This window comes from Haliotis cracherodii, unplaced genomic scaffold (genome assembly GCF_022045235.1).
Source record: "Haliotis cracherodii isolate W230 unplaced genomic scaffold, xgHalCrac1.p SCAF_3, whole genome shotgun sequence".
In the NCBI taxonomy this organism is placed as follows: domain Eukaryota; kingdom Metazoa; phylum Mollusca; class Gastropoda; order Lepetellida; family Haliotidae; genus Haliotis; species Haliotis cracherodii.
In genome coordinates this window covers 12,830,504-12,858,451 of record NW_027266286.1, presented here as the reverse complement: position 1 = coordinate 12,858,451, position 27,948 = coordinate 12,830,504, and the positions used below count along the sequence as shown (strand labels likewise).

Here is a 27,948-nt window from a genome sequence, read left to right as displayed (position 1 = left end):
GTTTTGAAAAATTGAGATGCTCAAGCTGCATATCGTTATGTTTAATGAGACAGTTTAACTAAATTTTTCTCGAATTATGAATCTAAATGATATTTTTTTCTGTTCAAGAACAACATCCGTAGCTTGACTAGGGTCAAACGTACTTGTATAACATCATACCAAAGGTATTCTATGCTTGTAAATCTGTTTGATTGTTCCGTCTACCACATGCACAACGGACAAATGAAGCAAAATATGGCTGTTGAGTCGATATGAATTCGTCATTCATTCGAGCCAATGCAAACATCAGATCTAGACTCACATCAAGAAACAAACATATACGGTCATCGACTCCTGGCTGCTAATGATACCGACATTAAAACAACGCTGAATTGATTTTCTCCAAGATCAGCGGCCAGACACATTCATTAAATTTTGATTCCTGTTAAGGAGGCCATCATTCATATTTCACAGTTTCTTCAGAGGCGTGATGAGGGATCACGATAAGGGGAAACGGTCTACATGTAACCATTGAACAAGACCTGCTCAAGTCCCGTGATTTCCGTGAATGACCTCACGTTGAATGCGACTCTCTTCTACACTCCTACACTGCTCTGTAACTGACGCAGCGAGTTTGAAAAGATTCTCACATAGATCAATGAGTCCTTGAAAATTCCCCGAGTGACAAAGCCTGGAAGGGCCTTCTCGTCACATTCTGCCATGGTTGAGTATTGAAAGTCCGTGCGACCCGGCGATCCGTCAAGCTTACCTTGTTTAGATCAATACTCGTTAATACCCGTAATAGTCGTTTTTACGTGGCCGACAATTTCAGGTTCTAAAATGCACGTTCAGATTAAGTTAGAACGAGAAAATTGTCCTAATCGATTATGTGTGTGTTAATTGCTTGCAGTGTAATTAAATGCTTGCTTAAGTTCTCTTGATGCTCGAAGTGTCTTGCGTCGTCCTGAAAGGTTATTTTGTTGTGAATGTGTTCTTCTGTTATTGGGTGAATGTGCAGTGTGTCATTTTTACGTTTCTAATCCTTTAAAGTATATAATCGTATAATTACGTCATTAGTCGTGCTGAAACGTTTCAAGGTGCACCTGCCATGATTGCTTAATTCCAGGAGAAAGTCAGTCACCCAAACATCCTACTTCATGTGTTGTGACCGCTTCCGTGGTCTAGTGGTCTAGAGCGTCCGCCCGGGGTTCGATCCCCGGCCGCGTCATACCAAGAGACGTTAAAAGATGGCACTTGTTGTTACCCTGTCTGGCGCTCGGCATTAAGGGGCTAAAACAAGGACTGGTCGGCTTGGAGTCAGTATACTGTGTCTGAGTGGGGTATTCATGTTAAACTTCGGCATGGTATCTCAGTGAGCTAGCAGTGAGCTATCGGCATCAGTCCGGACTAGTACACGCAGCCACACAAACAAACACACACGTACATACACGTCGCTATATAAGTGCAATAATCTTGGACGCGACGTTTAACCCCATTTCACCTCACCTTCATGTTGTTATTGATGACATTTTGCTTTATGTTTCTTAGAGCCTCTTGTCTAGTTACTATGACATTTAAACTAAATAAATAATTTATAAGAAATGTGTAGTTATATGCGGCGTGTCAGTGAAAGAATATTGGGCTAGTGCAAGGAGTAAAAGAATTGCCCACACGGGTGTTTAATGTTCAGAAAGACAGGTGGAAACATGGTTATGCCAACTGGAATTGTTTTTCTTAATTTGAATTGGATAAAAGACGATTCAGACCTCATCGGGCTCGTGTGAGTACGGATGATAGTGCAACCTGGAGACAGTGGTCCAGTCATTGGGGTAGTGTGTGTATGGATGGTTCTTCAACCTGGAGACAGTGGTCCAGTCATTGGGGTAGTGTGTGTATGGATGGTTCTTCAACCTGGAGACAGTGGTCCAGTCATTGTGGTCGTGTGAGTACGGATGATAGAGCAACCTGGAGACAGTAGTCCAGTCATTGTGGTCGTGTGAGTACGGATGATAGAGCAACCTGGAGACAGTAGTCCAGTCATTGTGGTCGTGTGAGTACGGATGATAGAGCAACCTAGAGACAGTAGTCCAGTCATTGTGGTCGTGTGAGTACGGATGATAGAGCAACCTGGAGACAGTAGTCCAGTCATTGTGGTGGTGTGAGTACGGATGATAGAGCAACCTGGAGACAGTAGTCCAGTCATTGTGGTCGTGTGAGTACGGATGATAGAGCAACCTGGAGACAGTAGTCCAGTCATTGTGGTCGTGTGAGTACGGATGATAGAGCAACCTGGAGACAGTAGTCCAGTCATTGTGGTCGTGTGAGTACGGATGATAGAGCAACCTGGAGACAGTAGGCCAGTCATTGTGGTCGTGTGAGTACGGATGATAGAGCAACCTAGAGACAGTAGTCCAGTCATTGTGGTCGTGTGAGTACGGATGATAGAGCAACCTGGAGACAGTAGGCCAGTCATTGTGGTCGTGTGAGTACGGATGATAGAGCAACCTGGAGACAGTAGGCCAGTCATTGTGGTCGTGTGAGTACGGATGATAGAGCAACCTGGAGACAGTAATCCACTCATCGGGGTAGTGTGAGTACGGATTGTAGTGCGACCTGGAGACAGTAATCCACTCATCGGGGTAGTGTGAGTACGGATGGTAGCGCAACCTGGAGACAGAAATCCACTCATCGGGGTAGTGTGAGTACGGATTGTAGTGCGACCTGGAGACAGTAATCCACTCATCGGGGTAGTGTGAGTACGGATGGTAGCGCAACCTGGAGACAAAAATCCACTAATCGGGGTAGTGTGGGTACGGATGGCAGTGCAACCTGGAGACAGTAATCCACTAATCGGGGTAGTGTGAGTACGGATGGTAGTGCAACCCGGAGACAGTAGTCCACCCATCGGGGTAGGGTGAGTACGGAGTGACACTAATACGTCAAGTACGGCGTCGGGCAATGATGAGTGCAATGATAGTAACGACGGAACTGAACAGGTTGAATTTCCATGATCAATTCACATGTATTCTGTAACCGAGTTATTTCACTCGGACATGTTGATGGCACATTGCATGGAATAATGCAGTCCCTTGCTACACCTGCTTCCACTGAAAGGCCGCACATGTACGATAACGTCAATAATTGTATGCCCACAGACTATTTTGTATTCATTGCACACACTCCGTTGCCTGAAAACGCTCATAGTTGGCGGTACGCAATCCATAGTTTCAAACAGGCAACTGTCGGGAAATTCATAAACGTCGACTTATTACGAAGCCAACATCCGGCGAATTTACATATCATGTAAGACAAAAAAGATACAATATTTTTGTTGTTGTCACAGCAAGAGGCCGCATTCTTTATTTTCAAACATTTTCAAGTTTTTTTCCCGAATGTCGGCATGTGCAGTGCAAAATTTGTACAAAATGTTATTATGATTTATTTGTTTCTTTGTTGTTTAACGCTGCTCTCAGCAAAATTCCAGCTATATGACGACGGTCTGTAAATAATCGAGTCTGAACCAGACAACCCAGTGATTAATATCATGAGCATCGATCAACGCAATGGGGATCGATGACATGCATCAACCAAGTCAGCGAGCCTGACCACCCGATACCGTTAGTCGCCTTTTACGACAAGCATAAAAAGTCGGTGCAGAGTGTACAAGTTCGGTACAGAAAAGGTGAGGTGAGGTGAAATGGTGTTTAACGTCGCGTCCAAGATTATTGCACTTATATAGCGACGTGCATGCCGATTTATAGTGCTAGCTCACTGAGATACCATGCCGCAGTTTAACATGAATACCCCACTCAGACACAGTATACTGACTCCGAGCCGACCAGTCCTTGTTTTAGCCCTTTAATGCCGGGCGCCAGACAGGGTAACAACAAGTACCATCTTTTAACGTCTTTTGGTATGACGCGGCCGGGGATCGAACCCCGGACCTTCCGCTCTCCGGGCGGACGCTCTACCACTAGGCCACGGAGGCGGTCGGGTACAGAAAAGACCTAGGGACATGCCGGTTTTAATCATCAAGTATTCCTGCAACATGAGTGAGGAAAATGTGTACTTTAAACAACCAAAACCAGAGAGGAGAGGAGAGGATTGTATTGTGTAATACACGATTTCATAGACTATATGTGAGTCTATTTAACAAACTGTGTAGTCAAATAGAGCTCATAAACCTGTGCATGGAACGAGTAAAGATCCTGGGTAGAAGTGATCTTCAGGAACCCGTGCTTGTCTTAAGAGGCGACTAACGGGTGAGGTGAGGTGAAATTGGGTTTAACGTCGCGTCCAAGATTATTGCACTTATATAGCGACGGCGACTAACGGGACCGGGTGGTCAGGCCCGCCGACTTGGTTGATGCATGTCATCGTATCCCACTTGTGAAGATCGATGCTCATGATGTCAATCACTGGATTGTTTTGTCCAGACTTGATTATTTACAGACCGCCGTCTAGTGCTGAAATATTGCTGAGTTCAGTTTTGAACAAAAAAAAAAACCCAAAACAAACAAAACAATAGTATTACATTTTATAACAGATGTGATTATCCTATCACATGCACGTGACATCACTTACTTAAACAACAAATAAATAAATAAATAAATCATTTTGCTTGGCTTTTTCAGAAATTCAGAAGTGGATGTATTCGGTATGTCCGCGAGGTATCACCCTTCTTCACATGTCGCTCTGTCGCACCTCACCAACCCCTATCGCATAAGCTCTCTGTCGCTTATTAATATATCTCTGTTGTATCGCACAATCTGTCAAACATCACGAAATCGCCCTGTTGCATGGAACAATGACGATGGCGTATCGCAATATCGCTCTGTCGCATTGAACAATCTGTGTGTATCCTAGCAATATCGCTCAGTTGAATGGCACAATCACTCTGACGCATCGCAATACCGCTCTATCGCATTGCATAATATCTCTGTCACATTGCTCAATCTGCGTGTCGCATCGCTATCTCTGAGACATCACAATATCCCTCTGTGGCATCGCAAAATAGCTCTGTCAATTCGTACAATAAATATCTCTGTCCCATTGCACAATCTCCATGTCGCCTCGCAATATCGCTTATTCGCATCACACGATCACTCGGATGAATCGCCATATCGCATCGCCTAACCTCTCTGTCACTGCTAACTTACATACTGACTAATGTAAATATAAGTATACTTATGACCATGACTTAACAGTTGTTTTGTTAAATTTGGTTGGTTTGTTTGTTGTTTAACGCCGCACTCAGCAATATTCCAGCTATATGACGCCGGTCTGTAAATAATCGAGTCTGGACCAGACAATCCAGTGATTAATATCATGAGCATCGATCAACGCAATGGGGATCGATGGCATGCATCAACCAAGTCAGCGAGCCTGACAACCCGATACCGTTAGTCGCCTATGGCCACAGGCATAGTCGCCTTTACGGCAAGCATGGGTTGTGAAGACCTATTCTATCCCGGATCTTCACGGCTCTGTTTTGTTAAAGCTTTATTGGCATCTCCGACATTTTCGCATAAAAACATCTCAATTTTCAGTCTTAATTGGCTGAACATAATCTCCCTTTAAGAATCGAAGTATTTTAACTGACACTAGTTAACGCTCCATCTTTTTCGGTTCACAATATGTTAATAGAATCATTTTCAAACTCGCAAATAATTCATTCTCGTGATTGAGAAGCGAGTCCATTAAAAACAAAGCAATGGGTTTTCAACTATTCATTCCCCGTTGCTCTTGCCGAGTTACCGAACGGGAAAATTGCATTTCTTTTGCACAAGAGGAAATTAAAGTGTTGCACGTTTTCGGGTCAGAAATGCAACATAATCAATAATTCAAAGCACGATACATTTTGTTTGGGCTTTCTTTATCTGTTCTCAGTTTGAGCTGATTTTCCAATATTTAAATTGATGATGAAGTCTGTATGATCAATGAACGCAGCCTGTTTGAAATATTGTATCTACTATACCCGTCTATCACAGAGACGGCCTCTTATACTGCACAGATCTAAAAATTCAATTATCACAAAAACCAGACGCCCATGATAGCAATAAAACTTCAAATCAAACACCGTGAGAGCTGTTCACACAGAAAAGGGTCTGAAAATTCGCCAACACCACAGTGTCAACGAATACACAACCATTCCTATGCCAATTGCACCCGAGCTAAACCAAAACATGTTTTTCTCTTTGTCCGCTAGGCTGCATCAATTGTCCCAACTGTTAATCATCTGCATTTTTTCACTTGCGCGCAGTCTGTTGACAGATCAATATTTCCAAGGTAACAGTTTTCCTATGACACCGGTTATCTAATTCCACATAACTTCGCGTTAGCCATGCTAAATTATTGAACAACTGTCTTGTCGTCGTGCAAACGATTATGTCTTCCCATTCTCTCAACGTCATCTGACAGAATGTGCTCGTTACTTTCCAGAACAAGTGCTGTCCCTTGCCATATCCTACCCGGAAGCCTAAATGCGCGGTGTGCGGTCTGGGTTAGCTAGTCTGACACTACACCGGCTGGGCTTGCTGCAGAGCTCACTTCGTTCGTCTCAGTTGCTCGACAATGGCGGATTAACAAGTTCACCGAGCCATTCTCCGCGCCTGTAGTGGAATATGCAAAAACCATGCAGGTCCTTACAGGACTTGTGGTGATATTTGGATTTTTTTTGGAGATATGGGATCCCACGACGGGTAAGTGGTGTGTATGACTCAGCAGTGTGGCTTTAATTGGTTCGCTGGAGTAACTCACCTGATTATTGTGAGCCTCGGGACTCCGATGCATGTGTCATCCTCATTGTGATCTCATTTTTCGTGATAGCTGAAACAATAACTTCAGATTATATCATGTTTGTTACTCAACCACATGCGTATTTCACCCTTTCGTTGAATCCCAATCCATATCGTGACTATTGAATAGAACGTGACGATTGTGTTCGTGTATCGAACGTGTGCTGAACTCGTGGTATTTGTTTACCCTATTTATGTCAATAGACATAGAGCTAAATCAATGGAATGTTGTAACAAGTACATATTGACGTTATATCCATGTCATTAAGACAAGTTATCCATAGCTCACCTAGCCTCTGTTCAATGTTCATTCAGTTTGTATGAAAGTATTTTCGAACTTTCTGAGCGAAGCCATGATTCATTGGGTGATAAAGTTCACACGATATTCCCTCATGTCTCTATCCAACATGTGACAGTTAATCTTCGTTACGTAGCCTATGACACAATGATTACCCTTCACACACACAACTCGATCGACTGAAGGCTATGCACTGGAGCAAGATATGGAAGATGCTGTGTTATTTTGTGTCCACGAGCTACTTAATTTTAAAAGCAGTTTTCACAAAACACAGACGACCATGAGGATTTTCCGTCTGACTGAAGTTTAATTTTCTGGTAACCGAAGCTGCTTCTCTATATATAGCGAGGAGGATGGCGAGCCTATGCATCGCGTTCCCCCTGTCAATGTGGCCTACTTTAACGCTCTGATGGAAACAGCTGTTGGACCAAGACTGCTAATGATCTATGTGTGCGGACCAGCTTATCTGTCTCCCTATCCTGGCCAGGCCGTCCCCCTGGACCCCTCGTCCCCCCCATTACCCAGATTTAACATTCGCAAGCTGCATCCTCTTGGGTCATTCATGTTGCAATGCACTGCGGATTATTTCCCCAAATATCAATTAAATCGACTTCTAATGTCCGACAGAGACCCAACCGTGCCGCACGAGGGTCTATGGTTGTGGGATTGGTCGTGCATCTTCATAAAGTCTTTGTGAATATCCCCATTTCAGCTAAAACACTCCTTCACATTCGCGAGACTTGTGCTTGGGAGCAGAGAGCTCATGTTGCTAAGTATAGCTACAGGTATTATCAGTCCAAACATCGTCGGTATGTGCGGGTATAAATGGCCCGCCCGAGGTCAGCCTGGGGTCGGTTATTGGGGCAAAGGGGATACACTTGACGGGGTCGGCATGTGACACTTTGCGGCCTGCTATTATACCCGCACATCAACAGCGACGATTGATGAATGCATGGATAATTGGCCGTAATTTGTTTCCGCGCCTGCAACACTTCTCGCCCTAGTATTTGTATAGCTTTGATTGATCCCATCCGCAAGTACCCACACAGCGGTATCGGCTCCAGCAGAAATATGGATAATAACGGGATCATGTCATACAGTGTGACAGACGCCATCCACTTGATTAGGAAATATGTCGTCTCGAGGATATGTGCCGAGACATACATCCATAACAACTGAACATGGATCTCCACCATGATCTCGGAACTCCCCGTGGAGTCTATGAAACTTGACACGGCGGCAGAGTAGGGTCCCTCAAGTGTTTCCAACAGCCTTTGAGAGTTCCAGACCACCTACTAATGCTTTGTGATGATCAATTGTATTACTGTCCGTCGGCCTACGTTGACATTTGGCTTAAGCCTCTAGGCCTGTTGAGAAGACATCCCGCAACTCTCGCCACCTTGGGCAAATTTTAAATGTACTACTAACACAATATTACGGTAGTGTCACGGGGGACAATTGATGGTCAGAGGTGATGGTAAAATATACACGGGACAAACCTTAATGAACTCTGGCCGTCCAAACCCGATATTTGTCTGATTAATGTCACACAAGTTGGCATTTGAACGGTAAATGCAGCCGTCCTTTGATACCAAAAAGTGCATTATTACTCATGTCAGGTTAAACGGATGGGAACGAAATGTAACCGAGCCCCAAAGGATCCGACTCTACTGTTAAACTGGCTCCTTGTCAACGTGGCGACATAACGCATCGAAAATGTTGATTTACGATGAGAAAAAAAATAGAATCCCAATTCTGACAACATTCAATCATTATCAAGTGCTTTTCAGTTGAGTTCCAATTTCACAAAATTGAACGGGATCCCTCGGGAATGCAATGTTCAGATCTGCCACCCAGACAGCTCCGGGGCAGTCACGCTTCCACATTCATCAAACGACAACACATTGTTTTCTAGGTAAGGCTCACGAAACCCTTTCGCAAATGTGTGGTGAAGGCAATTAATTAGCTCCCTAGTCGGTGCGACTTTGGTAGCCTGTGTTATTATGTAATGAGATTTAATATGAAGCCCTGTTGAGGTCTTTAATGACACAGCATGTTCTAAGCTGCGGTGATACTAATTGCTCTTATTGTGACAGAATGAGAAGAAGCAATTTGTTACACTCGGTAACGAAATGTGTTCATCTGGTGTCTGTCCTGACCTTCACCTTGGGTTATGGTCACGTGTCACGGTCAAGACGTATGTATGCGCGACAACGCTTATGGGGGTTTGTAAACAGGTATCGATTACGTATTAATGATAAACAGACGATCGTGGACTGTAAAACTGTATGGAAGCTTATATATGGGAAAGCTCCGTTAGTAAAGCTTGCTTCAAACTCTGCCTGGGTAAGGGCAACCTAACCGTAACCCAACATACATGATAGTTTTATACATCTAGCCAAGGGATATTGTTTTCAACATCTTCGAAGCAGGGATAACGGGCGGACGTTTCACAACAATATGACTATACACACTGTTTAATGATTAAATTCTATATATGCATGCATGTCTGACGTTGCAGGGTTATAAAGGGGCTGTAGCCTAGTGGTTAAAGCGTTTGCTCGTCACGTCGTAGACCCGGGTTCGTTTCCCCACATGGGTACAATTTGTGAAGCCCCTTTCCGGTGATATTGATGGGATATTGCCCAAAGCGGCGTAAAACCATACTCACAGAATGTAAACATACTCGCACATCATTCCTAGGACCCGTGAAGATCCGGGTAGAATAGGTCTTCAGCTACCCACGCTTGCCGTAAAAGGCGACTATGCTTGTCGTAAGAGGCGACTAACGGGATCGGGTGGTCAGGTTCCCTGACTTGGTTGATACATGTCATCGCTTCCTAATTGGGTGGATCGATGCTCATGATGTCAATCACTGGATTGTCTGATCCAGACTCGATTATTTACAGACCGGCGTCATATAGCTGGAATATTGCTGAAAACGGCGATAATCAACAAACAAACCAAACATTATTCCGACTCACCCGGGACAGGAAGCTAGCTTAGTATGAACTGGATTAACAATTCCAACCCCTTAATTGACGTCTAGCCGAGGTTTTCCAATTATTGCAGTCTACGAAATAATTACCGAATTCATTTTGCGTCAACGGTCGACCGTCTTCTTCAAAAGCCCCAAATTATGGACAGCTTGATCGGTAATCCTTTGTATCATGCTCATTTGCCAGCTCAATATTAGCTCTGGTCAGATAATGGCTCATTTGTTGAGCAACGGAAATATGAATCGTGGTCAATATTGATGACCATCAAAGATGACAGTTACGATAAGCGATGAGCAACATGATGCTAATGTAAGGGCCATTAGGACGGTTGATGCATTCTTGTTTACGACAAATGCATTTAAAACCAATTTGACTTTGTAAACCTCGCAAGAGTTAGTGCTGTACTTGAGTGAACAGAATGTCGTCACTGTGGTATCACTATGCTAAACGGCTGTGCGGTAAGATGGTTCAAATATTGGGTTACGCATTGAAGGACAATAAAGTTGCAGAGGTTGATGTCAGTACATGCCATGTCCTTTACAGTTTTATAGGTGAGCATGTTGGTGCTACTTCTGACGGGGAACTGCCCTGTCGTCTTCGGCACCGCAATTCGCTGTGCAGAGTTGCGTCCCTGGGTGTGGCCGAATCCTATGATGCCATTTATTGGTAGGGCTGCGCGGACACGTTTGTCTTTTAAAGCAATTATAAAATGCGTTACACAGACCATGGAAGGGAGCAGCCTGCTGGTTCCAAACGGACTGTCGCAACCATCACGGATAATAATTCGAAAAGACTGAAATGTCCGACCGAAGTTGCAGCAAATCGCAAATAATTGGTTAAGGCAAAAGTCTGTTCACTGACAGCTCGTCGTCATGCGACCTGATGTTTTTTAGGTTTGCCAGCACAATACTCATTCGAATAGGTGTCACCATAGTGGTATTCGTGTAAGACTCGCTGCGCTTACTAACACATACTAACTTCGCCTCTGGTGCACCTCTAGACTAACATCTAGTCTCTGAAATGAACATATCGTACATAAAAAAACAGTTGTTCAGTTATCTTAATAAAAATATAATAAAAAGGAGCCCAGTGACTCTCTTCATTTCCTGATACTGCAGTGATCTAGACTTGCCAAACATTATAGACTTGCATGGGCTGTATTTGATATATATTTGAATCAGGGTCTGTAAGACAGACTAGTGCATCTCATGAATGTCAGGAAAGCTACTTGGCTTTGTGTTGTTCATAACCAATACTGTCATTATTCAAGTAAATACGTGTTGTTTAACGCCACAGTCAGCCATATTCCAATTATATCCAACAACCTGCAAATACCCGAGAATCTTTACAAGGAAAATCAGCAACTGGCCACACATCGGGGTACGATGACAGCAAGCTTAGTCTCAGAGAATGACCACCCAACCCCCATGTGGTTTTGCTCTGACGACCAGCATGACGTACTGGCGCTCTCTGTTTGCCCCTGAATCTAACCAGATCTCAATGGGACTGAGGATGATGTTGTTGTTCAAACTTCCAGCAATTCAACTGTCTCGGTTGCAGATATCTACTGATGGTTCAACCAGCTCTCAGTACACAGGTCTCCAAGCATTAGGACAACATAAGTAATCCACGGGGGTTTTTGGCTTGTTAGGTTCCGGCTCCGTACTGGTCTACATGAAAGCTGGGAAACGCGATTATATAATTACCGCATGATGCTGAACGACGGTCTGGTTGAAAGTAAGCTTGGCTTTGGTATATTTCTTTGTTAGATTTCCCAAGACACCTTATTTATTACTACTGTTGACAGGTGATTGACATGCAACAGAGACGAATAAAATTGGGAAATATTAAAATGAAAGTCGATGTGCTGAAGAAAAATGGCCAAGCATGTTATTCTCTGAGGGATGTTTTGCCATTTATTGGTAGGGCTGCGCGGACACGTTTGTCTTTCAAAGCAATTATACCAAAATGCGTTACACAGGCCATGGAAGGGAGCAGCCTGCTGGTTCCAAACGGACTGCCGCAACCATCACTGATAATAATTCGAAAAGACTGAAATGTAAATTGTGTTTTATTTTACAAACATTTCAAATACAGATTTTTTTATATGAATCGAGTTGCAGCAAATCGCAAATAATTGGTTATGGCAATAGTCTGTTCACTGACAGCTCGTCGTCATGCGATTTGAGATAACTGTCTGAAGATTCTGAAGCTCCATTGCCATCCTCTCTGAATGTTCCCCGCGATTAAGTCTGTCAAGTATCAAACCGCCATGTTTTGAACGAATTCATTACTAGTGGTATGCTCGTTCCCTTTGACCCTATTTCCTGTGCTTATTTATAAATCGCCAAGATATACCTGGCGTATCTTTTTGACTGCGGCGTAAAACAGCATTCACAGCTTCCGTCTTCAAGCAATAACATTCTCATTCTAGTTTAAGATACTTTCAGGGTGACGTTTTAATTTAGTTCACGGATGGGACGGGGGTGTATAGCAAAGGTATGAAAGTTGCTTCCCTTAGACGTGTCAGGATCTGCTGATATTCGCTTTAATTCCCCATGATGATGACCATTGGTCTGGCATCATGACTTTCAGCAGTGGTGAACGACTGCAAACTGAAGGTCAACACCAACTGCAGTACTAAGCAACTTTAGACCTCCTTCGCGCATACCCCGTGGGGATTCTCTATAAATACCAGTCTCCAACTGGTCTTGTGTTGGTCGCAGTTGGCGACTTAATGGATCGGGTGGTCAGGCTCTGTGACGCCCCGACGGCGATGATCGTTGCTCACAGTATCAATCACTGTGTTGCCTGTTTCAGACTCGATTATTTACAGGCCACCGTTATAAAGCTTGAATATTGCTGAGATTGGCGTTCAACATCAACAGCCACACACACACACACACACACACACACACACACACACACACACACACACACACACACACACACACACACACACTTTCAGACCGCCTCCATATAGCTGGAATAGTGCTGAGAGCGGCGCTAAACACCACACCAACCAACACACACACACACACACAGCCACACACACACACACACACTTTCAGACCGCCTCCATATAGCTGGAATAGTGCTGAGAGCGGCGCAAAACACCACACCAACCAACACTCACATGTACACACGCACACACACACACACACGGCCACACACACACACTTTCAGACCGCCTCCATATAGCTGGAATAGTGCTGAGAGCGGCGCTAAACACCACACCAACCAACACACACACACACACACACAGCCACACACAGCCACACACACACACACACTTTCAGACCGCCTCCATATAGCTGGAATAGTGCTGAGAGCGGCGCTAAACACCACACCAACCAACACACACACACACACACACACACACAGCCACACACACACACACACTTTCAGACCGCCTCCATATAGCTGGAATAGTACTGAGAGCGGCGCAAAACACCACACCAACCAACACTCACATGTACACACACACACACACACACACACACACACACAGCCACACACACACATCACCATCGGCACTCTGTGATCCATCCCTTCGTTGAGCTCTCATCGTGTCAGTTTCCCCGTCCACCTTTGTACTATCGTGTTCTTGGGGTCGATCCATCAGCGCCCTGACCACAGAGTAATCGTCCTTATTTCGGCATTGGTAGTGTTTTACGATAAGAACCAGAGGAACTACTTCAAGGAGGTGTCAGGGCTGATTGATGCTCAGACAGTTTGAACCTCATGACCTTATGCAAGTCTAACAGCAATCAATTTAAGTAAAACTTAACTACTCGTCATAAGAAGGAGATTCAGCGTTTCCGTACTGAGCTAACGGTATACTGATGTGCGGTTGCCGTTATTACATTAAATGTCATGTTATTTGATACAGACTGCCTACAAGGCAGGATTTATGTCTCCTTGGAAAGAAGGACCTCGTTTTCTTTCCTGTTCATTCTGGGTCGGTAACATGTCTGGGTAACGGTGGAATCCCGGCTAGAGAAACCTATACGTTTATCATTGAAACCTGATCCAGTTTGAGGGAAGATAAAGATTTACTGGGGCGGTGGAAGATTGATTTAGAGCGGAAAGATATTAAAATAAATGACGTGAAGTTTTTTGTGCAATGAATTATCGCTTCTAATCTTTTTCGCCAAGTCGATGTCTCCGCGTGTTTGCCTGCAGCTTTTCCTTTGCATCTTAATAGACATGCTTACTCTTAAAACAGTGACGAAACGAGACTAGATTGGCATGTAGATTGTCGTATACACAACGCTTTTATGTGCTAAGCCTTTGTAATTCGACATGATTATGTACTAGTGTAATATTATCATAGTAAACACTTCAAGCTGAAGTTATGTCTTGTGTCTTAAGGTTGAAGATCAAAGTTTGGTTCCAGTTTACGACCTACTGTTGACAAAGAATAGAATACATCATAGCAGTCTTTTCAAACATTACCTATGGGATAATGCAGCTTTAATCGGTAGCTCTTTCACTTTAATCGGCAGCTTTCATTTCGCATAACGACCGGGGAAGGTTTTGTTTGGAATTTCCAGTCCGACTATTTGACATATATTGCCTATCTATTATGCACATTGTAAACTAGGCGATTGTCTCCCGTTACAAGCACAGCTGCTACTGTTGGTGTGGCAATTGTACCAGAGCCTCTACTCGACAACTAACACACCTGAGACACTGCAACGGTAACCTCCAACGTTCGATTTTTAGCATCAGCATTAGCGACTTTAACTGGTCGAGCGAAATTTCATTTCCGATTCATCAATTGTTTTTATCTTTACATGGCAACGCGATTGTTTATTCACTGATCTTATTGAGGTTGTAGAATTATTTAAGTTTGTGGATGAGGACCGACGGAACGATGCCTAAGGGACTCCGGTGGAAGCGTAAGACTTCTGTTTTGTGTTTAAGGCAGGAGGACTAACTGATGCTGGGTCGATGCTAAGTATGTAACTGATGGCCTAGAACTAGGCTCGTTTCTGTTGGAAGAAGGATGCCGGCTCAATTAGCTGTGACTGGGTACCCGGTAGGAAGGCTTAATCAGTTCGGGTGGTATACTCCCAAGGGAGCTGAGAATGAAATATCGAATGCACACTGATCCATGGACCTGGGTAATAATTTTGCAGCGCTTCGAGTAAACATTACGTATGGAGTTATGCGCCCTACACAAGGATTATTATTTTTATTAAGGACTTTTAATAAAACTGATAGCGTCAAGACGTTTTAACTTGAGGATAATGGGCATTCTAATGGCTCAAGCGTTCGCTCGTCACGCCGAGTTTTGATTCCGCATGTGGGTACAATGTGTGAAGCCCAATTCTGGTGTACCCCGCCGTGATACTGCTTGAATATCGCTCAATGCGGCGTAAAACTAAACTCACTCACTACTCACTGAAGGGCGTTCCTTTTGATGCTTGTTGATGCTATCTTTGGTTCATGTCACCCTTACGTCAGCTTTGGCAAATTAACGTTTGAGAGGATCAGCTTTCTCGGTTAAATGATTAGATTGGTGTTACTGCCAGCTCAATATCGAATTCATTCACCTAGATATCTAATCAATTCGGAATTATACTATATCCGATTGTGGAATTGACTTCGCTGTGCAAAAATACGAATAACTGAAACTACAAAGATTTGTGGGAATAATTATTTCGATGATTTAGGAAAGAAACCCATTCTGCCTAACGATGATACAAGATAGGCGTGAAATGACTATCAGCATTTACAATATTCAACTCGAAGAGCCTTGAAAAACAACAGCCTGAAGCATTACATCTTGTCTTGATCCAAGGCTGTTCTGAATTAAAAGTCCATGGCGTACATTAATTCTAACCTTATAATAGGCAAGTCTAGATAAACGGACAGTACGCCTGTCTATAGGAACAACTTATTCTTATTATTTATATAATGTAGGATTTATGTTTTAAACTAATAATGATGTCTTAGATACTTGTGCAAGTCTACATTACACCAACTACTGGCGAATAAGTCGTCCTCAACTTGAAACTTTTTCAGCCCATCATTTGCCCGAATGATAGCATTTAATGTCTTTTTATGTGAACACCATTCGTACAACCGGATGTTAATACTGTTCCTTAGGTGCTGACATCTTCTTTGTGTCTTGAAATCCTTCAGCCTATGGCACTCTTTGTCTTTGTTAGAGACGGTTCCAATGGCACAACCTTTTAAGTACAATAATGATTGAAAGACTGCACCCAGGAGCATGTTAAGTCACGACAGCCTGAGTGGCAGTGACCCGGATACTCTCTTCCACTAACCTAAAAAAACCTCTCTGCAAAATCCTCAAGTGCATTCATCATTAATAACCTAGGCGTGTTGATACCCAAAGTGTTAATTGCGGGGCCTCAGATGGCATGTGTTGTCTTTAAAGAAGGCCGATCGGATAAACTTGATGAATAATTTATCCGTGTTTCAAAGACAAGTCAACATAGAATACTCTCTGATATAATGACTTTATTTGATTGCGACATTCCAATACTTTCAGAGATTTTTCTATTAAAATAACCGAGGCACGAAACAATATTGTTTCTCACCATTGGTTGTGAAATGTTTATAACGTAAGCGTCTGGGTTGGTTTTGCATCGCGGTCGCCGACAAGTCCACATTTCGTTGTTTTGTTATCATTAATCGAGTTTAACTATCTTAGCGAGAATGTTACAGTTTGGCCAGCGTCTGTAATACAATTAGCACGTCACTGGCTTATCCACTATTGATTCAACACCATGTGACTGAGTCCACATGCCAGAACATCAACGGAGCTTGAGTCAAATACCAGGCCTTCATTTCACAGTCCCGTGTCATGTCATGAAGATATTAACTTGGTCAGCGTTGCATTCAGCGTTGCATACTTGACGCTCCCTGTCAACTATTTTTACACGGTTCGTTGCTCTATTTTCAAATCTCAATTGAATTTCCCTGCTATGTTTAATAACCAAGACCTAATCTCTCAGAATGGCACCGACTGCCCTGTCATTTAACTCTAAGCTGACCTGGAGACGTAATGTTCCAATTTTTTCACGATTGGCCACACATTATATCATGACCCATCTTAGAGAAAGGAAATGAAAGGTTTGTACTTGTATTTGTGCGCTCGAAGCCTTAAGCAAATCAAGGTTAATCGCGATCTCCAAGGCTTCTATTGTGCATGCTTATTGAACCAGATTGCTCTACGCAAGCAATTCATCCTCACTTTCTTATATGCTGAAGAAGAATGTCCAACATCAAAACGGGTTGGTGTGACATACAAAGGCTCGCCTGTCACGGAGCATGTTCTTTGTCGGTCCACATGGCGCATGAAGTAAATTAACGCCACATGGAACAAGAAAAGGAGATTATCTGATGATAAAATCTCACGCTGTTAACAAGTTCAAATGTCATGGTAAATTAGATTGCCCGAGGGCTGGAAGGCGGAACGTTATCTCCGCGAGCTAAATGGTGTCCATTGATGACCAGGGCGGGTTTGTGTATTGGCCGACGTGTGTAATATACCGAGATAAACAGTGAGATAAGGGGGCTAGGAAGCAACGTTGGGCAGCTTTGTTTCCTTGTACCGCCCTATAGAGTAACTCGCTCACGTAATGACTCATGTGCAGTGCCATCGTAATTTAAATTCAAGAGTCTTCAAACATTGAGGTTTCTGTGTTCAAAGTCCAGGGGTCGGGGTTGTAAGGGTTGCATTGTGGGGATAAAAGGGATGTGGGTTGGTTGTTAGATAACGAAAGCGATAGAAACGCGATGGACTTGCACAGATGTATAAAGGAATAATTATTAGTTTAAATCATAAGTTCTAGATTATGTACATAATAAGAACAAGTTGTCCATCGAGCCCAAATATCTAGACTTGCCTATTAGGATAGAATTACAGTAAACTGTTTATAACGAACTGACCGATATAACGAACTGACCGATATAGCGAACTTATGTGTTATTCCCGGCCGTTTATATATGCTGTATATATGCTTGTAACGAAATACGAAATTACGAACTAAAATTAGTGGTCCCTTTTAGTTCGTTATAAGGGTAATCAACTGTACTACAGATCCATTGACTTTTCTTTTTCAAGCAAGGCTGGACACGCTAGGGTTTAGAACAATGTGTATCGCGCATCCGTGTTTGTGCGAAGACACTGAGCGCGCACTGAGTCTGCTGTTGCGGATGTGTGGAAATGCCTAGCATGTCACATGTTTTCAGTAATGAAAGTATTCCTGATACGATAGACCCTCAACATGTTCAAGTTACCACCACCCCACACCACATAAATCTATATCCCAAATATGCATAGATAACGGTAAAGGTCTCAGAGCGTGGTTGAGCAGGATTGACAATGTCGCTGTGTTTATATAAGGGAAGGCAACGAGCGTGGTTTGAGGAGTGGAGACGGGGCTTTTTCTCTGAAATAGATTGTTCAGCTTGGCTACGATACGCGTCATAGCGTCCATATCCTTGATTACCCCGTGTATTACACACTGGAAATGTGTTTAGAGTGTGAACACATACAAGACATGTTTAAATCAAAACATGTTTAGGAAGGTGTTTAAATGCTAAACGGAATACATATTTGGTATGTTCTATCCAAACCTTATACCCGTGAAGATCCGGGGTAGAATTGGTCTTCAGCAACCCATGCTTGCTGTGAAAGGCGACTATGCTTGTCGTAACAGGCGACTAACGGGCCGGGATCGGGTGGTCAGGCTCGCTGACTTGGTTGGTGCATGTCTTCGTATCCCAAATTGCGTGGATCGATGCTCATGACGTCAATCACACAATTGTCTGGTTTAGACTCGATTAATTACAGCCCGGCGCTATATAGTTGTAATTTTGCTAAGTGCGGCGTTAAACAACAAACAAAACAAAACAAAACAAAACAAATCAAGCCAAACAAACCAATCTGGGGGTTAATGTTGGCTAGGAAAATTAACATTTAAAGACAAGTCTCCGAAGCAGAGGTGAAAGCGTGAAGGACTACAACTGAAGAGGTTGCAGGTTCGTACGGGTACCGTTCTTTCCTACTTTTAGACCTAAACACGCATAGATGTTAACCACAGGGGGGCCCAGTCGCCTAAGGCGCCGCGATTCGCTGTGCAGAGTTGCGTCCCTTGGGCACGTCAGAAACCTATGGTTGTGGGTTCGAATCCCGGTTCACCCTGATTATGTTTATAGGTTTGTCAGCACCATACCCGTGCTCGTGGGTTTCACCGAAGTGGTAAACGTCCGAGACCTGCATCACTTCGGGCTTTCCTCCCACATTAAGCTGACACGCCGTGATATAACTGGAATATTGTTAAAAGCGGCGTTAAACCCAACTCACTCCTTCACTGTTAACCACAATCCTAAATATATTTAAACCATAAACGCGTCAAAATTTTAGGATAGGGAACTTGTTTAGGTTTGTGTTTAGGATATCAACCTATTTATTACAGTGTATCTCCATTCCAGTGAGGTAGCCTTCCTGGACCCATTCGCTTTCTTATCATCGTGCGACGTCACATCGCCGTATCAGATATTTGGTACATGAGTGTAATCTGACTGGACAGGTTGTTCATTGTCATTTCGTGCGAATAGAACTCCACAAGGAAAAGCGTCAAAGAGGTTTCGCATAATGTTTAGCCTTGCTCCAAGGCTGTACTGAACGATAAGTCCATGGATGTGTACTAATTATATCCTTATAATAGGCAAGTCTATATAAGCGGGTAGTACTCAAATGACGACAGTCCTTTTTTAGGACAATTTGTTCTTAATAATATCATTTTATCTTATCTAGAAAATATGATTTAAACCAATGATTATTACCTCAGAGAACTGTGCAAGTCTAGTCGATGTTTGAAATAGCATGTTGCGGAACGTTTTCTATATGATACAATATGTACATATGTTAAGTATCGAATGAAGCATACAATCGCAGCTCTAGGGAATTTTTCCTAACACAAAGACGGCAATATTCACATCAGCTCCACTATCCTCTCTTTTTTCATTTCCATTCTTCAATTTGCCATAAATTGTTTAGGTGACACCTGGTATAAAAAAAACTATCATAATTATATCATTTGGAAAACTTTCAGAAGAAAATAACTTTACTTTCAAAGTTTTTGAAGGACGATGCATCACTTTCAATTTGCCGTGTTTATGAAGCTCAATACATGCTCAGTTAGCCGTTCTCAAAAACCAACTACTGTAATAAAATGTGCTTGTCTGGCATAACGCCCCGGGGAGCTCCATGTTTTACTGTCATTCCCTCAAGCATGGTCTCTTTATGCCGTTATTTCAGTCTTGAGGTTGTGGACAATCCCATGTTATTTCTTCGCACTGAGTTAGGTTAATGGCGTCCGCAGCTGGTTAAACTCCTTGTCGTTTTTATATCTGAGAAATGTACAAGATTGGTGCGGGCAAAATGTTAACACTAAACAACACTACATGGTCGTGCCCAGCCGAGTTCCCCGGGGCATTATTGAATTTCTTAATAAACCAAGATTAAAATCAACTGCTGTTTGATTTATTGCCCCCGACATATGTTTCAGGATCAATATGTTCCTCAGGCCTAGCAGTGTGCAAGCCGATCTTATCTCACTGTCTCTCATCAACAACTGCTTTGAAGTGTAGTAATTGTGTGCTGATGTAGATTTTTAGTATGGTCGATTTCTATTCCACTCCACTGATTATACTGGCCTGCGTGTTCTACATAATCTAATACTATATGATCTTAGCAATTGCCCTCCGCACGTCTCAACAGTTGATGTGTTAGTGATGCGTTATGCGTTGTTTTTCTGGGTTGATATTACGTCATGGGAACATTGTATCCCGGAAGAGTCAACACTGGTGGTACAAAAGTCATAAGATATTAGTAATAGAGTCTGGATAATATAATTACACAAAAGTGTTCGTGTTTTGTTTGAAAGAGGATATTATTTCCGTCAATGATTCAAAATATTTACGGATTTTGTTATGTAAAAAAAGGATTATTTGAACGAATTATTTTGTTGCGACACATGTTTTAAGGAAATCATGCATGCCCAGCGAGAAATGGAAGTATTTGCGTAAAACCTGAGAACAAATTACCTATTTTCAGTTTTTGCTTGATAACAAAATATCTATAAAAAAAACATCACCCCCCCCCCCCCCCCCCATACACACACACGCACGCACTTTTCATAATCATAAGAAATCTTATGATTCCGACTTGGTCTTAAACACGTGTTGCTGACTCTTGTTTAGCCTTGCTCCAAGGCTGTACTGAAAGAAAAGTCCATGGGTGTGTAGTAATTCCATGGGTGTACAACTTATTCTTATCATTTACATTATCTAGAAATTATGATTTAAACAAAATATTATTGAGGTAGAGACTTGATCAGGTCTACATCATGTTCACCAGGTACCTATCCTTTTACCAAAGAAGTCAGCCGAACCAATTTCAACAAGAAACCGTTATGATCGATTATCATTCTGAAGTAAATGTTGACAGCTGAGACTTACATCGTATTATATGCAGTCTTCACCCTCAGACCCCATCCATGTTCAAATGACCGATGAATGAGATAGTGTGTGTTGTCGTACTTTCTACAGCATATATGTGATTAGGCGGATATATTTCCGCATGTGTTTGTGCATGTATTATTGTCTTTTGACTCTGCAGCAACTGTGTTACCGGGCTGCCTAGTGGTTTTGGGGTCCGTGATTTTGGGTACAAATCACTCATTTGATCCACTATGAACCATGGCCTGTTTATCCTACCCATGGTGTGGAGCTTTGCCCTGAAGGGCCCCGCGTTAGAATAGCCGCCCCCGCCCCCCCCCCCCCCCCCCCCCCTAAAAAAAATAAGAAAAAGAAAAAAAAGAAGCGATGATGGTGGTTAGAGACGGGCTCAGTGACCTGATCGACTGCGTGGCATCGTATCGTGAATCGTTGCTCATAAAATTGAACCTGAAGTAATTTCATCTCTTGATGAAGCATTAAACAACAAACAAACATCAAAACAAATCATTTTCCTTAGTCAATTAAATTACAGGCCTCCATGATGTGGCTGAAATATTGCTGACTGGAGGTTAAACAACAAACATCAAAACAAATCCTTTCCTTGGTCAATTAAATTACAGGCCTCCATGATGTGGCTGAAATATTGCTGACCGTAGCGTTAAACAACATTAACCTACTCACTAACCAAAGCGCGCTGGTCCTCCGAACCGATCTACGACGGTTTCCGTATTCTGAAAATACCACCAAAATAAATAACCATTATCGGTTACATTTGGTATTTAAAAGCGGAATGATTGAAACAATGATCCAAGTAGAGATCCCTTGTTTGTGTATTATGCTTTTTTTAAATGTCAACATCTGTACTTGCTGAAGACTTGTTTGCGTGACCTTTCCGTGTAGACTCGGTACATTCACATAATTGCCACATAAAGCCATCCTGAGTTGATCTGAATGATCATGATAGTCTTCAGCCTGCTAAAGCCATCACCCCGACACGTACGTCCAGAACAAGCCGGGAGAAGTAATAGTGACAGTAGCTTACACGAATACCGTTGCATGTCTGTTACCCTTGATTTATCTGGAAGGTTGGAGACAGTGCGTCACAGCGGAAGGATTATGCCCCATCTGGATTCGTCTTTGCCGCACTCGTGTTCCACCCTGACCGTTTGTTTACTATCCTTGTCAATCCGTCGAACCTGTAACACTAATGCTCGATTACAATGACATTGCTGGACTATTTTCCTGGGAAGCGAGTCAACAGCGTAGCAGATCAGGTTACAGGGTCATCTAACGTGAGCACCAGCCTTTCAAAAGCTTTTTCATGTTGCGATTGCGTAAATAGGGGTCTCAGGTCTGGATCCATGACCAAGCCAGTGTTAAATCGTTATTGCTCAACACACGCGATATTTTGACATGGGAGTTTTTCAGAGCGAGTGTAAACTATTTTGTACCAATCATCGGCGATGGAATGACAGTCTGGAACCATGTGGTCGTGTTATTGAATGCCTTTGATTCTCAGTTTTTCTGTGATTACAGTGTGTCTCTCCAGGAGCCACACTAGTCGCGCATGTGGAGACGTGTTTTTCATTCCTGATAAGGTTTACAACTAAACAAAAATTAAAGAACACCATATTCTTTCATATTACCATAGCTAATCTAACCATGGCTGATTAACTCCAGTAATATGAAAGAATCTGGTGTTCTTTAACTTCTTTTGAATAGTTGCTGTTCCTCTGGTTCCGGCTGAACGTTTCCAAGCCCACTGGGCTATTCTTGGAAGATTATTACAACATGGGGTACTTGTGACAAGGTCGTCCAAGGCGCTTAAGTGCGTGTCTGTTGGTCCCTTAGGTGTGCCAGAAACCTATGGTTATTGGTTCGAATCCCGGTCGCCCTGATTGAAGGGTTGTTAGCACCCTACCCGTTATCGCGGCTTTCGAGCGGTCACTTCGGCTTTCCTCCCACATTAAACTCACACACAATGATATTACTGCTCATCAAACAACGATCACATTGTTCCTTTATTTTCCGACCCGTGAAGATTCCGGGGTAGAATAGGTCTTCAGCAACCCATGCTTGCCGTAAAAGGCGACTATGCTTGTTGTAAAAGGCGTCTAACGGGATAGGGTGGTCAGGCTCACTGACTTGCTCAATTGCGTGGATCGATGCTCATGATATTAATCACTGGATTGTCTGGTCCAGACTCGGATTATCTACATACCGCCGTCATATAGCTGGAATATTGCTGAGTGCGGCGTTAAACAACAAACCGACCAACCAACCTTTATTTTCCCACAAGGATATTTGTATTCCCCTACATCGTAATTTATGAAGTGCAGTGGTAAGTTATTAAAGGCCTATGTTATTTCTATGTTGAAAAGTATGATGCTCCTATTTCAAAGAGGTTATGGGGGCACCGGTGGCCCAGTCGTCTAAGGCGCCGCGATTCGCTGTGCAGAGTTGCGTCCCTTGGGCACGCCAGAAACCTATGATTGTTCGCCCCGATTATGTTTCTAGGTTTGTCAGCACCATACCCGTGCTCTTGGGTTTCACCGAAGTGGTAAACGTCTGAGACCTACATCACTTGGGGCTTTCCTCCCACATTAAGCTGACAGGCCGTGATATGACTGGAATACTGTTAAAAGCGGCGTTAACCCCAACTCACTCACTCAAAGAGGTTATATTCAGGCGTTCTTTTGTTATTATGGATCAAATATGAATTTCAATTTCCCAGTAAGGTGATCCACGTACGTGAATCAGATTTTGTTCGGGTCAAAACGACCTTCTTTTCGTTGCCTACTTTGCACTCTCGCTAACACTTTATCGTATGTGTTGCCACGCATGGTGGGTGAGTGGAAAGTGGAATATCTGGATGCGGTTCCGGCAATGATATGAGTCACTTACCGACTACAGTTTGAAATAGAAACCTTGGCCGATAAGACGTCTTAAAATAACCACACTTACCTAAACGCTCAAGACATAACCAGCTAGTTTAACAACGGTCTAATGATCTATGATTATGTTTTCTGCACATCATAAAACGGCTCAGAGAAGGAACAACTGTCTGGATGGTTGACACAGGTTGAATTTAAGCCCTATTGATCCGGTGTCTGTGTATGATTGCATGGCAAATATCATGTTCTCAGCGTGAAGCTGGACAAAAACCTGCCCAGATCGATACAAGGCTTGTTTTTAAATGTTTCAAATTGGAGAGATCAAATAACACGATTAACACACTGTCTAGGTACGACAGGCGCTAAGCTGTCGGTGAGATTTATCACTCATTGCTTCTTTCTGTTTGGTGAAATCAAGGTCCAGAAAATGATGTAGCACGTAAGTCCATTGCTGCACAGACTCGTTTGTACACAGAAGAGAAATAGGGTTGACTGTGATAATGCAAACAATATTGTTTCCTGTTCACAATCCGACGCTATATTCTCATCTACTGAAACACAATTTTATGAACAAATGTCTATGCGTTCCATGACGTGAGACACGAGGACTACAGCGAGCAACGTTTTTAAGTATATTAGTCAGTGTATGCAACACAGATCGCTGACGTTTATGATGAAATGGTTCTGAAAATCAGCTGAACATATCTGATTGAACCGACCCACTCAGGAAGGGGGCATAACTGTGTACATGTTTATGGAGCTAAGACCAACTGACCACCTTTAGTTATGCAAACACGTATTGTAAATCTGTAAATGCATTTTCAAGATTTTTGTGCAATTGAATTGCCTTTGCATGTGTTTGTGACGGATACCAGGATACGTTCATCGTTCAGCGAAAATATGTTAATCAGCACCATTTGATAATGATTCATATACATAAGCTTATGATAGAGTTGGGATTGTACAATGGACTTTTAGTAGAGATTTTTTAGCTGGAACTGTGTTATGTCGTAATCATTGTTCTAGAAAGTGACCGCCTCCGTGGTCCGGTGTTCGATCCCCGGTCGCGTCATACCAAAATACGTTAAAAGATGGTACTTGTTGTTACCCTGTCTGGCGCTCGGTAATAAGGACTGGTCGGCTCGGAGTCGGTATACTGTGTCTGAGTGGGGTATTCATGTTAAACTGCGGCATGGTATCTCAGTGGGCTAGCACTATACATCGGCATCAGCCCGGACTAGTTCAAGCAGCCACACACAAACACGGGCATGCACGTCGCTATATAAATGAAATAATCTTGGACGCGACGTTAAACCCCATTTCACCTCTCCTCTAGAACGTGGATTTAGTAAATGTTCAATTTCTGTTTACAACACATATTTCATAGTGTTTTATTACCGATGCTTTCCTGTGAACGAAGTGAAATGTTTCGTGTGGACGGATCGATGGTATTAAATTTTTGATGAGAATTAGCACATGGTTCTTTACTGATTTAACATAAATCAGGAAAAATATAGACGTTGATGAAATTTCACAGCAGAACGTACGCTAGAAGAACGTCTCGTCACTCCACCATTACGCCTTCCAGGCGATTAAAGAACAGGAACTAATCAGTAATCGTTTCTATGGCTCCATTTTGCAGACTAATCCTGGTTATTCTGACAGAATCTGAAGTGTCCATCGTTAATATGAAGCACTGTAGGTGTGCATTGATGTGTGCTGTGATGGCGCGTTCCCATGGCATCATCGTATACACGCAAACCATCCTCCATAAGACATGTGTCAGTTTCCAAAAGAATGTAGCCGAAATAAACTGATTGGATCCGTTGGCAGATTTCGGTTTGATGACAGGTTTCACCAGCACTTGGTAATCACCTGGTACCATGAACTACGGCAACTGTGAACAGTGATCCGTGTGAACTGCGCACCTGATTGTGCGCCCCGGGCCTACAGTCACAAGCCTGTGTGTAATGCGGCTCGACATGCCACGAGATAAGACGGAGCACAGTTGCGGGTCGTTGGCAACCTGTCGTGATTCCGCACTCGCCTTATCTCTTTCTGTTATGATGCTACCGAAAAACCCTAACCTCTATCTCTGAGTTATACCCCCTCCGAACTCCCAGCTCATGCCCTTCAGCACCGGAGTAGGGTTACAAATCACAGCATGTTTGTGTGCAGTGGTTTCTCTCAGAGGCTTGTGTTTATTTTCAGCCCGCATATTACTGCACAGTCAGAGTCTAAAGATAGGGATTTATTTCCTTTGGTTGAGCACGAATCGTTCTCAGTGCTCGTGTTAATCTTCTTGATTTTCAGTTCGATGTTTCAAATCGGCCATTAGAGAGGATCCTGTTCCTCCGGGTGATATCCCTTTCAAGCTGATAATATGAAGAAGCTTAAATCTGTGGGGGGTTTTCCAACAAAATATGTATCTGCATGTGAATTTATCTTGACAGCACAGTTTGCTATTAATGATCTTCTCCGAACAGACAAATCAATCAAATCCGAGAGAAGAATCCTCGTAAATTATGACGAGCGGAATTGCATTCCAAGGTCGCCTGGATGCAAGCGTTGCTTTCAGAAATGACGATATATTGGTTCTCCAGCCGTACATCCGCTACCACAATGTTGTCGGGGGTATATTGCTTCGTCTGTCTGAGTGTGTATGTATATAGGTGAACTCCTAGTCTATACATTGTGCGAAGACCATCTGTGTGCGGTTCCGTTAGGTCAGGAAGACATTCCAGTCAAATATGTGAAGGAAGGCCAAGTTTGACATTCCTGATCGTGACTCGCTCATTTATTTATGGGTAATCGGTGATGTGCCACATTCATTATTCTTGGACGTGTTGAAAGTTAATCTATCGTTCCTCCTCGCAGCCCATCTTGACGTCTGTTTACACTTGAAGGTATACAAGTACCACTCCCTTCTAAACTGTTGCCATCAATTCAGTCGGAGATACCCCCTTGACAGATTGAGTAGATATTGAACAATTCAAGCTGTTCATTTTCCTTGTATTGTACGTGGAAATGGTTTGGTATTATACCAATACAATTGAGACGATTACAAGTACACTGGGATATTGTTTATCAAAATTATCAATTGCGTTGTAATTATCTTGAATAATGCGAAACATTATTGAGAACAGTAAATATAATGCAAGATTAAGAGAACAGAGTATTGATGTTGTGATGGACTTCGGTCGTTCACGTCGTTTGCGATCGGATCATCTTTTCACGTTTGTGCTTTACCATGGAAACCATAAACTGATCTGACGAATCGTGCCTCTGCAATTTGCTCAAAGTACTACGAGCCTATAAAGCCGACATGACAACCACGTTGTGAGCCGTATTTTGTCAATTTCGTACCTTTTATGCACGTATTCGTGTACAAATAAGAATTGACTTTCACTGTAGAGTTTGGGTAACTGCTTGCGATGTTAACTTCAGGACGTCAAAATGGCCGATGTTGTCCTTGG

At 42.9% G+C, this 27,948-nt stretch overlaps 1 protein-coding gene and 1 long non-coding RNA gene across 2 annotated transcripts in view; one reads left to right on the top strand and one right to left on the bottom strand.

Moving 5' to 3' along the window:
• The window catches only part of LOC139476052 (uncharacterized), a 203,111-nt gene extending 177,408 nt beyond the window's left edge, over positions 1-25,703 (bottom strand). The window contains exon 1 of the long non-coding RNA XR_011654041.1: positions 25,615-25,703. This is a non-coding gene — a long non-coding RNA (uncharacterized lncRNA). The remainder of the gene's footprint in view (positions 1-25,614) is intronic.
• The window catches only part of LOC139476050 (uncharacterized), a 49,270-nt gene continuing 27,666 nt past the window's right edge, over positions 6,345-27,948 (top strand). The window contains exon 1 of the mRNA XM_071259288.1: positions 6,345-6,680. Within this exon, the coding sequence (XP_071115389.1) occupies positions 6,614-6,680 (67 nt within the window). The 5' untranslated portion in view covers positions 6,345-6,613. The remainder of the gene's footprint in view (positions 6,681-27,948) is intronic.